This window comes from Scyliorhinus canicula, chromosome 11 (assembly GCF_902713615.1).
Source record: "Scyliorhinus canicula chromosome 11, sScyCan1.1, whole genome shotgun sequence".
Lineage (NCBI taxonomy): Eukaryota > Metazoa > Chordata > Chondrichthyes > Carcharhiniformes > Scyliorhinidae > Scyliorhinus > Scyliorhinus canicula.
The window spans coordinates 97667661-97686311 of record NC_052156.1 but is presented as its reverse complement, the minus strand read 5'-3'; the positions used below and the strand labels follow the sequence as shown (position 1 = coordinate 97686311).

At 49.5% G+C, this 18651-nt stretch overlaps 1 protein-coding gene across 1 annotated transcript in view; it reads left to right on the top strand.

Moving 5' to 3' along the window:
• The window catches only part of LOC119973215 (mitochondrial 10-formyltetrahydrofolate dehydrogenase-like), a 265097-nt gene that overhangs the window by 197930 nt on the left and 48516 nt on the right, over positions 1 to 18651 (top strand). The window contains 1 exon segment of the mRNA XM_038810876.1: positions 7177 to 7264. Within this exon segment, the coding sequence (XP_038666804.1) occupies positions 7177 to 7264 (88 nt within the window).

The following is an 18651-nucleotide window of genomic DNA, read 5'->3' as shown; positions in this document are numbered from 1 at the left end:
ATTCCTGGTGGGTCGTCCCCCTCAACAGTATCCAAAGCGGTATACTTGTTACTGAGGGGAACGACCACAGAGGATCCCTGCACTGACTGCTTCCTCCCAGCCCCTCTCACCGTCACCCATCTATCCTGATTCTTCGGAGTAACTACATCCCTGAAGCTACTATCTATGAAGTGACAAATTAAAATGAAAATCGCTTATTGTCATGAGTAAGCTTCAATGAAGTTACTGTGAAAAGCCCCTAGTCGCCACATTCTGGTGCCTGTCTGCGGAGGCTGGTACGGGAATCGAACCGTGCTGCTGGCCTGCTTGGTCTGCTTGAAAAGCCAGCGATTTAGCCCAGTGAGCTAAACCAGACCACCTCTGCCTCCCAAATGATCTGAAGTTGATCCAGTTCCCTAACACGGTTTCTGAGGAGCTGGAGATGGGTGCACTTCCCACAGGTGAAATCAGCAGGGACACTGATGGCATCCCTCACCTCAAACATTCTGCAGGAGGAACATTGCACTGCCTTCCCTGCCATCCCCTTTAGATAAAACAAGAAAAAGAAAGCAAGAGCTTACCTGTTATTCACTCTACCCCTCAGGTTGGAGGAGGTGGAGGCAGCACGGTGGCACAGTGGTTAGCACTGCTGCCTACGGCGCTGAGGACCCGGGTTCGAATTCCGGCTCTGGGTCACTGTCCGTGAGGAGTTTTTACATTCTCCCCGTGTCTGCAAGTTTTAAAAAAACAGTAAGTTTAAAAAAAAATTTACTCCCCTTCTCAGCAAGCACTCACTCAGCAACCACTGCGCCCTGCACGAGAACACCTCAGGGAAAAGAAAAACTACTTACCAGTCACTAGCCAATCACTTACCTGCAGGCTGTGACGTCACGGTTCAACTTCTTTCTACTTCTACCTGCCATCAAGTCTCCCTCTTGATCTTTACTCAGCTGGGATCCTTACAGTGATGGTTTTGTTTTTGCTTAGAGGAGGAGGTAGGGAGGGAAACATTGAGGAAGTATTTGGGATTTAACTCACTTGACAACATCTCCTCCACAAACCACCTTCTAGATACAGTGACCGCAATGCACTAATGCAAATTTTCCCCGCAACAGCCAATCAGCAGCTTCGCTCTGCTGCCCTCTGCTGGATGCTTGCCTTCACTTGAACACGGAAGGTGTCTTGCTCTGGTACATGTTCTGGATACAGTGACCGCAATGCACTGATGCAAATTATCCCAGCAACAGCCAATCAGCAGCTCCGCTCTGCTGCCCTCTGCTGGATGCTTGCCTTCCCTTGAACGTGTTGGAATTGCGGATAGTGATGAGGACTGTCAGAGGATACAGCAGGATTTAGATCGTTTGGAGACTTGGGCGGCAAGGTGGTAGATGGAGTTTAATCCGGACAAATGTGTGGTAATGCATTTCGGAAGGTCTAATACAGATAGTGAATATACAGTGAATAGTAGAACCCTCCAGAGTATTGACAGTCAGAGAGATCTTGGTGTACAGGTCCACAGGTCACTGTAGAGCAACACAGGTGGAGAAGGTAGTCAAGAAGGCATACGGAATGCTTGCCTTCATTGGCCGGGGCATTGAGTATAAAAATTGGCAAGTCAAGTTGCAGCTGTATAGAACCTTAGTTCGGCCACACTTGGAGTATAGTGTTCAATTCTGGTCGCCACACGACCGGAAGGATGTGGAGGCTTTAGAGAGGGTGCAGAAGAGACTTACCAGGATGTTGCCTGGTATTAGCTATGAGGAGCGGTTGAATACACTTTGTTTGTTCTCACTGGAACGAAGGAGGTTGAGGGGCGACCTGAGAGAGATGTACAAAATTATGAAGGGGATAGACAGAGTGGATAGTCAGAGGCTTTTTCCCAGGGTAGAGGGGTCAATTACTCGGTGGCATAGGTTTAAGGTGCGAGAGGCAAGGTTTAGAGGAGATGTACGAGGTAAGGTTTTTATACAGAGGGTAGTGGGTGCCTGGTATTCGCTGCTGGAGGAGGTGGTGGAAGCAGGGGCGTTAGTGACGTTTAAAGGGCATCTTAAAAAATAAATGAATAGGATGGGAATAGAGTGATACGGACCCCGGAAGTGTCGAGTTTAGTTTAGACGGGCAGCATGGTTGGCGCAGGCTTTCAGGACCGAAGGGCCTGTTCCTGTGCTGTACTTTTCTTTGTTCTTTGAAGCTGCCATGTACCTGCAGTGCCCTGTGAAGCTGACAGCTCCCCCGCAGTGCCCCTGTGAAGCTGCCACGTTCCCACAGTGCCCCTGTGAAGCTGCCACGTTCTCGCAGTGCCCCTGTGAAACTGTCACGTTCCCGCAGTGCCCCTGTGAAGCTGCCACGTTCTCGCAGTGCCCATGTGAAGAGGACCTCCCCCTCACCCCCCGCAGTGCCCCTGTGAAGCTGCCATGTTCCCGCAGTGCTCCAGTGAAGTTGGCAGAGCCCCATAGTGCCCCTCTGAAGCTGCTACACCTCCGCACTGCCCCTCTGAAGCTGACAACCCACCCGCAGTGCCCCTGTGAAGCTGGCACGTTCTCGCAGTGCCCCTGTGAAGCTACCACGTTCCCGCAGTGCCCCTGTGAAGCTGCCACGTTCCTGCAGTGAACCTGTGAAACTGTTCCCCACCCCGCAGTGCCCGTGAAGCTGACAGCTCCCCCGCAGTGCCCCTGTGAAACTGCCACGTTCCCGCAGTGCCCCTGTGAAGCTGACAGCTCCCCCACAGTGCCCCTGTGAAGCTGCCATGTTCCCGCAGTGCCCGTGAAGCTGATCCCCCCCCCCATGTGCCCCTGTGAAGCTGACACCCCCCCACAGTGCCCCTGTGAAGCTGCCACGTTCCCGCAGTGCCCCTTTGAAACTTCCACGTTCCAGCAGTGCCCTGTGAAGCTGACACCCCCCCGCAGTGCCCCTGTGAAGCTGCCACATTCCTCTCGTGCCCCTGTGAAGTTGCCACGTTCCCGCAGTGCCCCTGTGAAACATCCACATTCCCGCAGTGCCCCTGTGAAGCTGACAATGCCCCCCCCCACCACCACCGCAGTGCTTCTGTGAAACTGCCACTATTCCCACAGTGCCCCTGTGAAGCTGACATTCCCCAGTGTCCCTGTGAAGCTGACACCCCCCCCCCGCAGTGCCCCTGTGAAGCTGCCATGTTCCCGCAGTGCCCCTGTGAAGCTGCCGCGTTCCTTCAGTGCTCCTGTGAAGCTGCCACCTGTGAAGCTGACTTCCCCACAGTGCCCCGTGAAGCTGACATTCCCCACAGTGCCCCTGTGAAGCTGACATTCCCCACAGTGCCCCTGTGAAGAAGACATTCCACACAGTGCCCCTGTGAAGCTGACATTCCCCACAGTGCCCCTGTGAAGCTGACATTCCCCACAGTGCTCCTGTGAAGCTGACATTCCCCACAGTGCCCCTGTGAAGCTGACCCCCCCCCCCCCCCCCCCCCCCCCACACCGCAGTGCCTCTGTAATGTTGGGAATGAAAGAGGGGTAAATGCATTTTAAGAATTTAGTGATGATCTGTGACACTGAAATGCATTGCCAAGAGTTCATCAATATGTCAGTTGTTTAAGCCGGGCAGCAGTGACTAGTAGGCCTAGTATGCATCAGTTTGACAACACAATGGATTAGCTGAACATTTATCAATACCCACAAGTTCTTCCTGAGGACAATTAGGCACCGTCAACAAATGATGGCCGAGCCAGGAATGCGCACATCTAATTCAAGAATAAAAATGCTGCAACAACAATGAGCAGGGTCAGTTTCATGGTCTCTTTATATGATCATATTGATTCTTAAATATTTGTTCTGTACATTCCATTCAGCAAAAAATGTCATCAATGACCATCAACACAATTGGTCATTTATCTAACCAGGACTTTGAGAATTGATCAAACCATCAGGTTTACACCTTGCTTTTATTACCACCACAGACCAGACCCAACAGTGGCTAGGATACTGGACATTAACCACAATATTTTACGTTAATTTTGTAAGATTGTGGGGAAAGGATACCTCGCTCCAGTAGTGATTACACAAAGAAATAGGGATATGGTATTTTAAAATAAACGTTATTACTAACACAGAATTAGAATATCTTTAACATAACACTGGAAAGTAACTTACAATTATCCCATAAACAATAATACATTGAATACAATTAACTGCAATTTTACTCCTACTCAAACAACAAGAAAAAAACCATCTCAGCTTTCAATCCACTATTAAATACCTCTGGCACTCAGGAATACTTGCTTTATCGAGATATTCTTTGAGAAAAATAAATATCTTGATATTGCTTTAAAGACAATATTTGACTCCTGTCAGATCTATGCAGAAACTCTAGCTGTATTTATTCAGAATCTGTTTCTCGGCTTGTCTCAGCTCCCTTTGTTCTCAGACAAGCCTGCTCTGCTTTAAAGACTGTGGGCGGAATTTAGCAGAAACATTTTGAAGTTCATTTGTGAGTTTTTCAGGGAGCTTCCCGGCGGCTCTGCCAGCGAGTTCCCCACCGCTGTCAAACAACACTTAGTCACTTTTTTGAGCCCTGGGGACTTTGTCGCCAGTTTAGCCCACACTTCGAATTTTTATCAGCACTGGAGAGCACCGTTTTGAAAGGGTGTCCTGATCTCCAAGTGATTTTGTGAGTCCCCACACCCCCCACTCATGGGCAGTGTCACCCCCCACACACATGGACACTACCCCAAGTGAGGACACCCCACTTGCCATGCACCCCCCAACCTCCTTTCCTGACCTTTGGCAGTGCCACCCAGCACCCTTGCACTGCCACCCTGGCTGTGTTTCTGCCAGTTTGGTAGTGGCACCCAGGCACCTCAGCAGTGCCAGTGTGGCAGCGCCGAGATGCCCACGTTCCAGAGGGAGAGCCTGTAGAGATCTACTATGTGGATCTAGTGGCATTTGCGAACACTAAAACTCCGTAGAAATTTGAGTTAACACTTCTCGGGTGCAATTAAGAATTGTTTTGTTGACTCTAGTTGATTACAATTGAGAATCACTTAAAATCTTATTCTCTAGTAAGTCCAGCTAGCAAAAGGACTCAAAGAGAAGCAATTTGTAGATAAGACAACTTTCAAATAATACAGAAATGATTTTCTTGCTTACGGCAAAACAGCTTGCATTTACTTGAAGAGTCAGAGTTGGAAAGTGAAAGTATGAAAGATAGAGACAGCGAATAGTTAGGTCAAAGTATAGATTGATTCCGGAATGAAAAATGTCCGTACGATCGATCACGGTTATACTAAATCATATCAGTCTTCAGCCATCTATCAACACCCCTATGTAATCCTAATTGGTTTGGGTTGGAATCAAATAAGTTTGATCTGACGGTTAGCTGTCTGTCATTAATGTGCAACATTAACTTGAAATGTTTCATAAATTAATTCTTGTATGTGTTATGGAATGCGATTCCGTGCCGTTATCGCAAGCAGCTTGAACTGGTTTCTTGCTGACTTGACTGTTAGGACATAGAACATAGAAAAATGCAGCACAGAACAGGCCCTACGGCCCACGATGTTGTGCCGAACTTTTGTCCTAGATTAAGAACAAATTAATCTACACGCCATCATTCCCGTACCAGCCTCCCCGGACAGGCGCCGGGATGTGGCGACTAGGGGCTTTTCACAGTAACTTCATTGAAGCCTACTCGTGACAATAAGCGACTTTATCTTATCTTTATCTTTCTACCGTAATCCAAGTACCTATCCAATAGCTGCTTGAAGATCCCTAATGTTTCCGACTCAACTACTTCCACAGGCAATGCATTGCATGCCCCCATTACTCTCTGGGTAAAGAACCTACCTCTGACATCCCCCCCTATATCTTCCACCATTCACCTTAAATTTATGTCTCCTTGTAATGGTTTGTTCCACCCGGGGAAAAAGTCTCTGACTGTCTATCTATTCCCCTGATCATCTTATAAACCTCTATCAAGTCACCCCTCATCCTTCTCCGTTCTAATGAGAAAAGGCCTAGCACCCTCAACCTTTCCTCATAAGACCTACTCTCCATTCCAGGCAACATCCTGGTAAATCTCCTATACACCTTTTCCAAAGCTTCCACATCCTTCCCAAAATGAGGCGGCCAGAACTGCACACAGTATTCCAAATGTGGCCTTACCAAGGTTTCGTACAGCTGCATCATCACCGCACGGTTCTTAAATTCAATTCCTCAGCTAATGAACGCTAGCACACCATAGGCCTTCTACACAGCTCTGTCCACTTGAGTGGCAACTTTCAAAGATCTATGAACATAGACCCCAAGATCTCTCTGCTCCTCCACATTGCTAAGAACCCTACCGTTAACCCTGTATTCCGCATTCATATTTGTCCTTCCAAAATGGACAACCTCACACTTTTCAGGATTAAACTCCATCTGCCACTTCTCAGCCCAGCTCTGCATCCTATCTATGTCTCTTTGCAGTCGACAACAGCCCTCCTCACTATCCGCAACTCCACCAATCTTCGTATCGTCTGCAAATTTACTGACCCACCCTTCAACTCCCTCATCCAAGTCATTAATGAAAATCACAAACAGCAGAGGACCCAGAACTGATCCATGCAGTACGCCACTGGTCACTGGGCTCCAGGCTGAATATTTGCCATTCACCACCACTCTCTGACTTCTATCGGCAAGTCTGTGAGAGGCCTCTCCTGGTATCTACTGGCCGCGAAGTGTTCCCGCTCAAGCGCAACATGGCCAGTTAATTTGCCCTGTTAATCTCTTTTAATTGAACTCGAGAGCAAACTGCTTGACTTGTGGTCACAGCTTCAGCTAAAACTCCACTGACCTTTTCCACAAAATGCTTGATACCTTAGCTCCACCCAGCAAAGACATCATCTTAATAAGCTGAAATCTAATTAACTTCACAGGGAATTTCTTGATCCAAACAAAAGTCCATCAGACCAAGCTTTTTATGATCCTTTAATTGCACTCCCAGCTCCAAAAATATACTTGCCTTTCAAACCAGGATTTATTCTAACGCAGGCGTTTAACCCTTACTGCACCAAATACCTACAATACAATACACCTGAAATTTCAACATTCTTCACACCTTGTTTTGAAGTCAGTGGTATTGGCTGTTTTTAAATTCAGCCTTCTATCCAATATTTTAGCTTTCCCTTTAGTGAGTTAAGGTATAGTTACCAGATCTCCCTGTAGTGACTCTTTTATCCCATCCTAGGTGACCCCACTGACTGCATTGAAGTTTGCTGAATTGTCAGCACGAGTTGGTATACCAAGAGGAGTCATCAATATTCTTCCTGGATCAGGTGAACTCTTCTTTTGCTGAAGTCAATAAGTTGTTGAATATATTTTGGGAGTGACTAACTGGTTCGGTATTTTCATGCAGTGTACACAGAAGGGGCTGCGTCATTCTTTTCATGCCCCACCGTGCTGGGGTCCGCAGGAGGACAGATCTGGTGAAATTAAGACCATTCCCCAGGGAAGGAAAATCAGGTGATGCTTTTGAGTTGAGGCCACCAGATGCCGTCTAGCACAGTGGGTGAGTTGCGGGCGGGTGTCGGGACGGTCGCGGAGCCATCCATCGCGTTGTTTCCGATCGCAGGAATTAATGCGCAACAGCCGCAGCAGCCGGCTTTTAAAAATACCGGCTGAGACCAGCTTTAAAAATGATGGCCACAACCAGCTTTCAGCATGTGTGCCCACTCATCAGGGCACATGCCGGAGTCATGAACCGCCTCCTCCTAATGTCAGTGCGCTGACCCAGGAGGAGATTTTTAAAAAATTCAATGCAATCTTCCTGCCTGAAGCAACGGCAGAGAACAGATCCCGAGCACTGATGTCACATGCTCTGGGCACGATTGCGATTCCTACATTTTGTCAGCAGCAAACAAGCAACAAGAGTATAAAATTTAAAATGATCGTTTTGTAATAAGGAAGAGAGGGCCAGAGACACAAACAGGCCAGGATCTCACAACTAAACCTGCTGGAGAGAGGGGCTCAGGAGAATCCACAGCAGGACAAAGCAGTGTTGGTGTGAGCTGTTCAGGAGAATCCACAGCAGGACAAAGCAGTGTTGGTGTGAGCTGGTCAGGAGAATCCACAGCAGGACAAAGCAGTGTTGGTGTGAGCTGTTCAGGAGTATCCACAGCAGGACAAAGCAGTGTTGGTGTGAGCTGTTCAGGAGAATCCACAGCAGGACAAAGCAGTGTTGGTGTGACCTGTTCAGGAGAATCCACAGCAGGACAAAGCAGTGTTGGTGTGACCTGTTCAGGAGAATCCACAGCAGGACAAAGCAGTGTTGGTGTGAGCTGGTCAGGAGAATCCACAGCAGGACAAAGCAGTGTTGGTGTGAGCTGGTCAGGAGAATCCACAGCAGGACAAAGCAGTGTTGGTGTGAGCTGGTCAGGAGAATCCACAGCAGGACAAAGCAGTGGTGGTGTGAGCTGTTCAGGAGAGACAACAACAGGGCAAAGCAGTGGTGATGTGAGCTTCAGGACCTCTGATGAAGTACCCATACAGAAATATAACATTGAGTGACAAAGCAAGTGAGATCGTGAGGACCAAGCAGGTTCACCTATCGCATTAAAGATAAGTGAAAATGGTGGGTCACGAAGATCGGCCGGCATGGGTCGCGATGGTCGGCTGGCATGGGTCCCGAAGGTTGGCCGGTTGGTACAAATGGGTCCCCAGAAAAAAAGTTTGCAAAATACTGGTCTAGAGTAAGGAATGAGCAGGAATATGTTAAGCAGGAGGTAAAGTTAGAATGAAATTTCATGTGGTGAGGAGTTTCTCTGTACCCTGGGATGGAATCTATTTTTGAATTCCAGTGTTGTTAACTCCTGTGGTACTGAGGTAATGGGCAGAATTCTCCATTTTTTTGTCCAATGGTGGTGGTGGGAAATTCTCGAGGTCAGAATGGTAGAAACTTGTGCCCAATTCTATGCTTGGCAGCTCATTTGGATGTGCAGGGTGTCTGGAACCCAAAAGCAAAAGGCTCGAGAAGAAATCTGTACCCTGATTTATCCACCAGGCCCTTGAGGCCTTGATCAATGGCGTCCAGGGACAGAGGAATATACTCTATCCAGGGGTGGGTTTAAGAAGCACCTGAACACTCCAGACTGGGAAGCTGTTGTGCAGGAGGCCAATGTAGCTGGCAACTATGCATAATGTGCCAAACACAGCAGGACATGGATGAATGATCTCACCTGCTCCACCAGAGTCAGTCCTCTCTCAGTTCCCTCCACTATCAAACTCTCAGCATGGCATCATGTACTCAAGCAGCTACTCTACATGGATCTCACAGCCTAGTAGCAGAGGACACTTATCAACACTCACTGTCTCATGGACACTTTCACTTTAACCCCGTCCCACCTCTTATGTGGCTCACACTCCATCCCCTGTCCCTTCTTGGGGGGGGGGGGGGGGGGGGGGGGGGGGGGGGGCGGCTTACAGGTGACATGCATTTCACCCAATGCCTGCTCCATCTCTCTGATCCCATGCTTTTCATCTTCATACAGGGCAAGCTGGTTCACAACAAGGGAGAGCGAACCCGGGACAGCAAAGATCCACGCTCTCATAAAGTCGAGGAGGCTGCAGTCGAGCTTGCTGGAGAGGATGAGGATTGTTCCTGTGGGGAAGGGGAGCTTGGCCTCTCCCAGTAACTGAGTACGATCACAGCTTCATCAAATCCTGACCCTCAGAGTTCGTCAAATGTACTTTGAAATGGCTTCACCTCATCCACTAAAACTGTAATTTCTTTCTTGCAGGCCACAGCAGAATGTGGCCAGCCAAGCAGCTGGACAGCAGCCCAAGTCCCAAAGCCTTTCTATGGGCAAGGGAATTCAGGAAGAACCTTCACAACGCTCATTCACACTCTCCACCAGCGCAGAAGACACATACCTCAGTGAGGTGTAGCGCTAGATAAGGATTGGGCTTGCTTTCTGAAGAACATCTCACAGACACGTCTCAAGCAGCAGTCGGAAACAGGGGTTGCCCTGGTCTCCAGCGCTCTGGAGGCTGCTGGAGACTAGCCACCCGCTCAGTCCCCGTCAGACGATAAGCCTTTGGAAGTGGCTGCCTGCTCAATGTTGGAGATGCAATGGGAGGCAGCAGAACATCAGGCAGGGGTTCGAGATTAATTCATCAGACTAGAGTGAACGATGAAAAAGTATGTCTGGTGTTGTGGCTCTGACAAGTGGGCACCTCAAGATCCCCATGAGAAGGTTGGGGTCCACCATAGAGACCTTGGTCCAGCCGATTTGCCAGATTTGCACTTGGTCCTGGATCCACGGCCACAGACCCTGGTGGGTATTATTAGGATGTAGACAACTTAGGGACTAGGCATATTGACCTCTGTCCAGGTGCCCATCCCTTGCAGGAGTGAGGCTAGGGTCCTCTGGAAGCACAGGGAAGATGCACATCAGCCGGACATCCGAGGACCTCCACTCAGGATACTCCAAGGATGTATAGCCGCTTAAAATCCCCTCTGCCTGTCCCTACACCACTCCACCGGCATGTGTAACCAAGGGCATTTCTACCCTTGAGGAGGAGACCCCAAGCCTCGGGTCACCAGAAGGCGTTTGTCAAGGTCACAGGCATCAGGACGTAGCATTCAACAGGCTGCCTCTGCCCCTGTTGCAAAATGCCGTGTCTGCACCAAGGCCTAGTGGTAGGGTTAGGAATGTGAAATTGATGTCACCTCTGGTTCGTCGCGGGTGTGATATCACTGAAAATAAATTGCACTATTGCAATTTCTTTGATGGATATGTGAATATTCTGGTCACTTAAGGTGTTTTGATTTTGTACTTGGAACCATCTTTTCTCGAGGTTTAGCCATACCCTTATTCGGCTCTCTGATTGGCTTCAGAATGTGCTGTTCGAAGAAACTATCCCCAAATCATTCCGTGAACTCCTCATCTATGCTACTGTTGCCCATCTGATTTTCCCAGTCTATATGTCGATTAAAATCCCCAGGATTTTTGCAGTACCTTTTTGTCAAAAGTCTTGGTCAAATCGATGAAGGCCATGTTGGTTGATGTTGGTCATGGTATTTCTCTTGACGTTGCCGTGCAGTGAAAATTATATCCGCTGTTCGCGGTTTGGTCGGAAGCCACACTGCTTTCCGGAGAGATTTCTTCAGGGATTGAGAGAAGGAGATTGTGGGGGATATAATTGAGATGTAGAAAATGATGAGGGGCATAGATAAAGTAGAAACTTGAAGCGACCAATAACTAGAGTGCATAGATTTAAAGTAAGGGGCAGGAGGTTTGGAGGGTATGTGAGGAAAAACGCTTTCACCCAGAGGGTGGTGAGAGTCTGGAACTCACTGCCTGAAAGGATGCTGGAGGCAGAGACCCTCACAACATTTAAGAAGTATTTTGATGTGCATTGCGATGCCAAGGCATACAAGGCTATGAGCCAAGTGCTGGAATATGGGATTAGAATACTTAGGTGATTTTTGTTGACCGGCGCAGACATGATGGGCTGAAGGGTCTTTTCTGTGCTGTAGACCTCTATGATCCTGAGGCCAGCAGAAACTCCTTCACTATTCCATATTTTCAGCAACCGTTTATGGAGATGACGGGTGGTCTCTTACATGTTTGAAAATCTCTGTTGGAATCCTGTCAACTCCTGCATTTTTTTTTCATACTGGGGGGGGGTTTCCTCAAACATCTATAATTGTATCATGGTTAGGAGTTTTTTGAAGTGTTCTCTCCATCGATGGCTGATGTTTTCTTTGTCTCTCAAGAGTGTTCTTTCATTACTCTGCCCTAGTTTGAAGCCTAAGGTGTTAGGTCCATATATTGCCTTGGTGACACTGAAGAACTCCTGGATGCGTGTCAGCAAAGAGTTGCAACTCCTTCGCTTTCTCAGTCCACCATTGGTTCTTGATTTCCCAAGTTTACATAGAAGTTTACATAGAACATACAGTGCAGAAGGAGGGCATTCGGCCCATCGAGTCTGCACCGACCCACTTAAGCCCTCACTTCCACCCTATCCCCGTAACCCGGTAACCCCTCCTAACTTTTTTTTGGTCACTCAGGGCAATTTATCATGGCCAATCCACCTAACCCGCACATCTTTGGACTGTGGGAGGAAACCGGAGCACCCGGAGGAAACCCATGCAGACACGAGGAGAACATGCAGACTCCGCACAGACAGTGACCCAGCAGGGAATCGAACCTGGGATCCTGGCACTGTGAAGCCACAGTGCTAATCACTTGTGCTACTGTGCTGCCCCAAAGTTCTTCTTTGTACCTCCGCCTAGGCTGATTGATGAGCTCTCCTCTTTGCCTTACTGGTTATATCGCTTAAAGCTTTCCTCTTCTTGACGATGAGATCCTGGAGGTGTGGTCATTCTTGTCAAACCAGTCTTGGTGCTTCCTGGTCTTGTAGCCGATGGTTTCTTCACATCTTGAGATGATTGCTGTCGTCAGCTCTTTCCAGTTTTCCTCCACTGCATTAGAATGAACATTTTGGAGAAGACATTTTTGGAAGTTCACTTGCATGCTTGACTCTTAAAAGCCACTGAACGTTGATCTTTTTTCTGAACTGTTTCTTCATCGTCTGTTGATTTTGGTGGAGTTTGATGGACATAGAGGAGCGGATGAAGACTTCACCAGGAAGCCTTGAACTTGTATTTATGGCGGAACAGTGTGCACACCTAAGAACATAAGAACTAGGAGCAGGAGTAGTCCATCTGGCCCTTCGACCCTGCTCCGCCATTGAATGAGATCGTGGCTGAACTTCTGTGGACTCAGCTCCATTTTCCCTCCCGAACACCAGAACCCTTCCTTTATTCTACAAAAAACATTTAATGAAGGAGCCTCAACTGCTTCACTGGCCAACTCCAAATCATCTTTGTAAATTGTGGACAATTGTGGGCCCAACACTGATCCCTGAGGGACACCACTAGTTACTGATTGCCAACCAGAGAAACATCCATTAATCCCCACTCTTTGCTTTCTATTAATTAACCAATCCTCTGTCCATGCTCTTTACCCTTAATGCCATGTATCTTTATCTTATGCAGCAACCTTTTGTGTGGCACGTGGTCAAGGCTTTCTGGAAATCCAGATGTACCACATCCATTGGCTCCGAAGGGCCTGTTCCTGTGCTGTACTTTTCTTTATTCTTTGTTCTTTGATGTCGATAGTGGCATATTCAGTGATGGTAATGCCTTTCAATGTCATGGGGAGATGATTAGATTTGGTCTTGTTGGAGATGGTCATTACCTGGCACTTGTATGTCACGAATGTTACTTGCCACTTGTCAGTTCAAGCCTGAATATTGTCTAGGTCTTGCTGCATGCAGACTTGGACTGCTGTATTATCTGAGGAATTTTTGAATGACACTGAACATTGTGCAATCTTCAGCAAACATTCCCACTTCTGACCTTATTTGTTGGAGGGAAGGCCATCGATGAATCAGTTGAGGTTGGTTGGGCCTAGGACCTGAGGAACTCCTGAATGATTGATCTGCAACAACCACAACTTTGTGCTAGGTATGACTCATAAATTTAGGAGTGTTTTACCCCTGATTTCCATTAACTGCAGTTTTTGTGAGGGCTCATTGATGCCATACTAGGTCAAATGCTGCCTTGATGTCAAAGGCAGTCGCAGTTATTCATTTCTGGACTTCACTTTTGTCCATGTTTGGACCAAAGGTGTAATGAGGACTAGAGCCAAGTCATCCTGGTAAAACCTGAACTGAGCATTGTAGATCACATTACCGGTAAGTGCATTGTTGAAAACCTCCTATCATTTCGCTGGTGTGTGATTGCTGGGAGACTGATGGGGTGAAAGTTGGCTGAATTGGATTTGTCCTGCTACTTGTGGACAAGAGATGCCTGGGTAATTTTCCATTTTGTCAGGTCAGATATTGTTGAGTCTGTACTGAAACAGCTTGGCTAAGGATACACAAATTCTAGTTCTGGACCACAAATCTCTCTTGCTGCAGCTGGGATGCTGTCAGGGCTCATAGCCTTTGCTGTGTCCAATGTGATCAGCCGTTTCTTGATATCATGTGAAGAAGGCTGAGGTGGATCATTCATTTGGCACTTCTGGTTGACAATGGTTACAAGCTCTTCAGTTTTAGATTTTGTACTGGCATGCAGGGCTCCTCCATCATTGAGGTTTGAAATGTTTTCTGGACTTTCCTCTTGTTAGTTTTGTTCTCCACACCACCATTCATGACTAGATGTGGCAGGACTACAGAGCTTTGGTCTGATCCGTTGGCTATGGGATCATCTAGCTCTGTCTTTCACATGGTGTTTATAGTGTTTGGCACACATGTAATCCTGTGTTGTCCAGTGCTGCTCCTGGCATGCTCTCTTGCACTCTGCTTTGACAAAGAGTCATCGGACTCGAAACGTTAGCTCTTTTCTCTCCCTACAGATGATGCCAGACTTGCTGAGATTTTCCAGCATTTTCCCTTTCGTTTCAGATTCCAGCATCCGCAGTAATTTGCTTTTATCTCTTGCACTCTTCCTTGAACCAGCATTGTTCCACCAGTTTGATGGTAATGGTAGAGTGAGGGATATGGCGGATCATGAGAGTACTGATTCTAATCATATACAATTCAGCTGCTGATGACCCAGAGTGAATCATGGATGCCCAGTTTTGAGTTCCGGTCTGGTCTGGTCTGCCACACAACACGATGGATGATATCTTTAGTCTCCACAAGGACTGTGCGATGATCACTTCTAATACTATCATGGACAGATGCATCTGCAACAGGTAGATTTATGATGATGATCATAGAATTTACAGTGCAGAAGGAGACCATTCGGCCCATCGAGCCTGCACCGGCTCCTGGAAAGAGCACCCTCCCCAAGGTCAACACCTCCACCCTATCCCCAGAACCCAACACTAAGGGCAATTTTGGACACCTGAGGGCAATTTATCATGGCAATCCACCTAACCTGCACGTCTTTGGACTGTGGATGAAACCGGAGCACCCGGAGGAAACCCACGCAGACACGGGGAGGATGTACAGACTCCGCACAGACAGTGACCCAAGCCGGAATCGAACTTGGGACCCTGGAGCTGTGAAGCAATTGTGCTATCCACAATGCTACCGTGCTGCCATGAAGGTTAAGTAGGTTTTTCCTGCTGTTCGTTCCATCCACCATCAGCTGTAAGCCTAGTCTGACAGATATCACAGAGAACCACAAATTTGTTATTTAAATTATTTGATTTATAAAATAATTTCTATTCAAGGTTTCAAAAATTTTCACCAACAAAACACAAAGAAAATAAGAACAACCCCGCCCCGTATACACAAATAATAAATGAACAGAAATAATTAACATGAAGGCAAATATACACGCCAAATGAAGAAAAACAAACAAAACCCACACCAGCCCCCAAACTCCCCCCCCCCCCCCCAAGGATTCCACGCCTGGGGCCTCGCATCTTTCCACTGTAGAGGAATCCTTCGCCGGGCTACCAGGGATGCAAAGGCCAGAATACCGGCCTCATTCGCGTCCTGCACTCCCGGCTCCACTGCCACCCCAAATATTGCGAGTCCCCAGCCCGGCTCAACCCTGGAACCAACCACCTAGACATCATCTCCGCGACGCCACTCCAAAGCCCTCCAGCGCTGGGCATGCCCAGAACATGTGGGTGTGGTTTGCAGGGCTCCCTGAGCACCTGACACACTGTCCTCTCTCCCAAAGATCCGGCTCCGACTTCCCCCGGTCATGTGCGCCCTATGCAGCACCTTAAATTGTATTAAGCTGAGCCTCGCGCAAGAGGAGGAGGAATTCACCCTCCCCAGGGCATCCGCCCTCGTGCCCTCGTCGATCTCCTCACCCAACTCCTCCTCCCACTTACCCTTCAGCTCCTCCACCGAGGCCTCCTCCTTCTCCTGCATCACCTGATACGTTGCCAAGATCCTCCCCTCTCAACCCACATCCCCGAAAGCACGCTGTCCTAAACCCCTCCTGACTCCTCCACCTGCCGCCTAACAAACGCCCTTACCTGCATATATCTGAAGATGTTCCCCGGGGGGAGGCCGAACCTCCCCTCCAGCTCTCCCAGACACACGAACTTCCCATCCACAAACAGGTCCCCCATCCTTCTGATACCTGTCCTGTGCCAACTCAGAAAACCTCTGTCCATTCTCCCCGGATAAACCGGTGGCTCCCCGTATCGGGGACCACACAGAAGCCCCCACCTCCCCCCTGTGCTGCCTCCATTGCCCCCAAATTTTGATTGTAGCCGCCACCACCGGGCTCGTGGTATATCTCGTTGGAGGAAGCGCAGCGGCGTCATCACCGTGCCTCGAGGCTCGTGCCCACACAGGAAGCCATCTCCAACCTCTTCCATGCCGCCTCCTCCCCCTCCATCACCCACTTGTGTCTCATCGGCACGTTGGCGGCCCAATAATACCCCCCCTATCTCTGCTCCGCTCCAGGAACACCCTTCTCACCCTCGGGGTCTTCAGCGCCCACACAAACCCCATAACGCTCCTGTTGACCCGCCTGAAAAAGGCCTTAGGGATCAGGATAGGGAGGCTATGGAACAAGAACAAAAACTTCTGGAGCACCGTCATTTTGACTGACTGCACCCTGTCCGCCAGTCCCACCTCTTAAACTCCCTCTCCATCTGCTCCACCAGCCTCGTGAAGTTAAGCTTACGCATGGCCCCCCAGCTCCTAGCCACCTGTACCCCCAGTACCTAAAACTCCTCTCTGCCTTTTTAACGGAAGCTCACCAATCCACCCCTCCTGGGTGCACTACGAACAGCTCGCTCTTTCCCATATTGAGCCCATGTTGAGCTTGTACCCGGAGAAATCCCCAAACTCCCTAAGGATCCTCATCACCTCCGGCATTCCCCCCACCGGGTCCGCCACATATAGCAGCAGGTCATCTGCATAAAGCGACAGCCGATGCTCAGCGCCTTCCAGACCACCCCTACCTGCACCTCCCCATTATCATTAGTCTCCAGGTACCTCTCTATACACCCTCCGGACCCGCCCCGCTCACCTCCTCATCCGCTAGCAGCCCCACCTCTAAACGCCACAGCGGACGTTGGTCCTCCTCCATCCCAGCTCGAGGTCCACCCAATGCGGAGCGTGATCAGAAATGGCTATTGCCGAATATTCCGTGTCTTCCACCCTCGGAATCAGCGCCCTGCTCGTGACAAAAAAGTCAATCCGGGAGTAGGCCTTGTGGACATGGGAAAAGAATGAAAATTCCCTGGTCCCCGGCCTCGTAAACCTCCATGGGTCCACATCTGGTCCATAAACCCCTCAAGCACCTTGGCCGCCGCCGGCCTCCTGCCCGTCCTAGACCTAGAGCGATCAAGTGCCGGGTTCAGCACCGTGTTGAAATCCCCCCCCATTATCAGGCCCCGTCTCCATGTCCGGAATCCGGCCCAACATACACCGCATGAACCCCGCATCGCCCAATTCAGGGCATATACATTAACCAGCACCACCCACTCCCCCTGCAGCCTGCCACTTACCATAACATACCTACCGCCATTGTCCGCCACAATGCTCGACGCCTCGAACAACATTCTCTTCCCACCAAGATCACCACCCCCCGGTCTTTGCATCCAAACCCGAATAAAACACCTGCCCTACCACCCCGTTCTTAAACCTTACCTGATCCGCCACCCTCGGGTGCGGTCTCCTGGAGCATGGGCCACATCCGCCTTCAGCCACTTAAGGTGCATGAAACCCGGGACCGCTTGACCCGCCCATTCAGTCCCCTTACATTCCAAGTTATCAGCCGGATCAGGGGGCTACTCCCCCCCCCCCCCCCCCCCCCCCATCCCCGCCGATTAGCTATAGCCCTTCCTCGGCCAGCCACATGCCCGCGCCATCCGCACGACCCGTTCCCCACAGTGGCAGACCCCCGCCCCGACCTCCTCTACCACCCCCCTTTGGCCATTCCAGCAGCAACCTGGTCTCACCCCCCCCCCCCCCCACCCCTCCTAGCTAGGTCCCCCCTAGCTGCGTTGCTCTGCACATTGCACTCCCGGAGTCAGCCTGACTCCTGCTGACGCCGGCCACTCCCGCCGCACCATCGACCCCCCAGTGTAAAGCTTCCCCTCCCTTGCCCACAAGCAGGCTCTCGTCCTTCCCATTCCGCTCCCAGCGCGAGAAAAGCCCGCCAGCTCCGGCCCCAGCCCCCTTCAACCCTTAGGCGCGGGAAAAAGCCCGCGCTTTCCCCTCGCCCCGTCTCCTCTGGCGCAGCTCCCTTTTCAGGCCCAGTCCCACTATCCTCATCTCAGGCCTTGTACCTGTCAGGCAGGGAGGAAGTTGTCGAGCAAGGGAACCGTGGTTTACTAAGGAAGTTGAAGCATTTGTCAAGAGGAAGAAGAAGGCTTATGTTAGGATGAGACATGAAGGCTCAGTTAGGGCACTTGAGAGTTACAAGTTAGCCAGGAAGGACCTAAAGGGAGAGTTAAGAAGAGCGAGGAGAGGACACGAAAAGTTGTTGGCGGATAGGATCAAGGAAAACCCTAAGGCTTTCTATAGGTATATCAGGAACAAAAGAATGACTAGAGTAAAATTAGGGCCAATCAAGGATAGTAGGGAAAGTTGTGTGTGGAATCAGAGGAGATAGGGGAAGAGTTAAATGGATATTTTCATCAGTGTTTACACTGGAGAAAGACAATGTTGTCGAGGAGAATACCGGTTCAGCTCGACCAGGCTAGAGGATTGAGGTCACAAGGAGGAG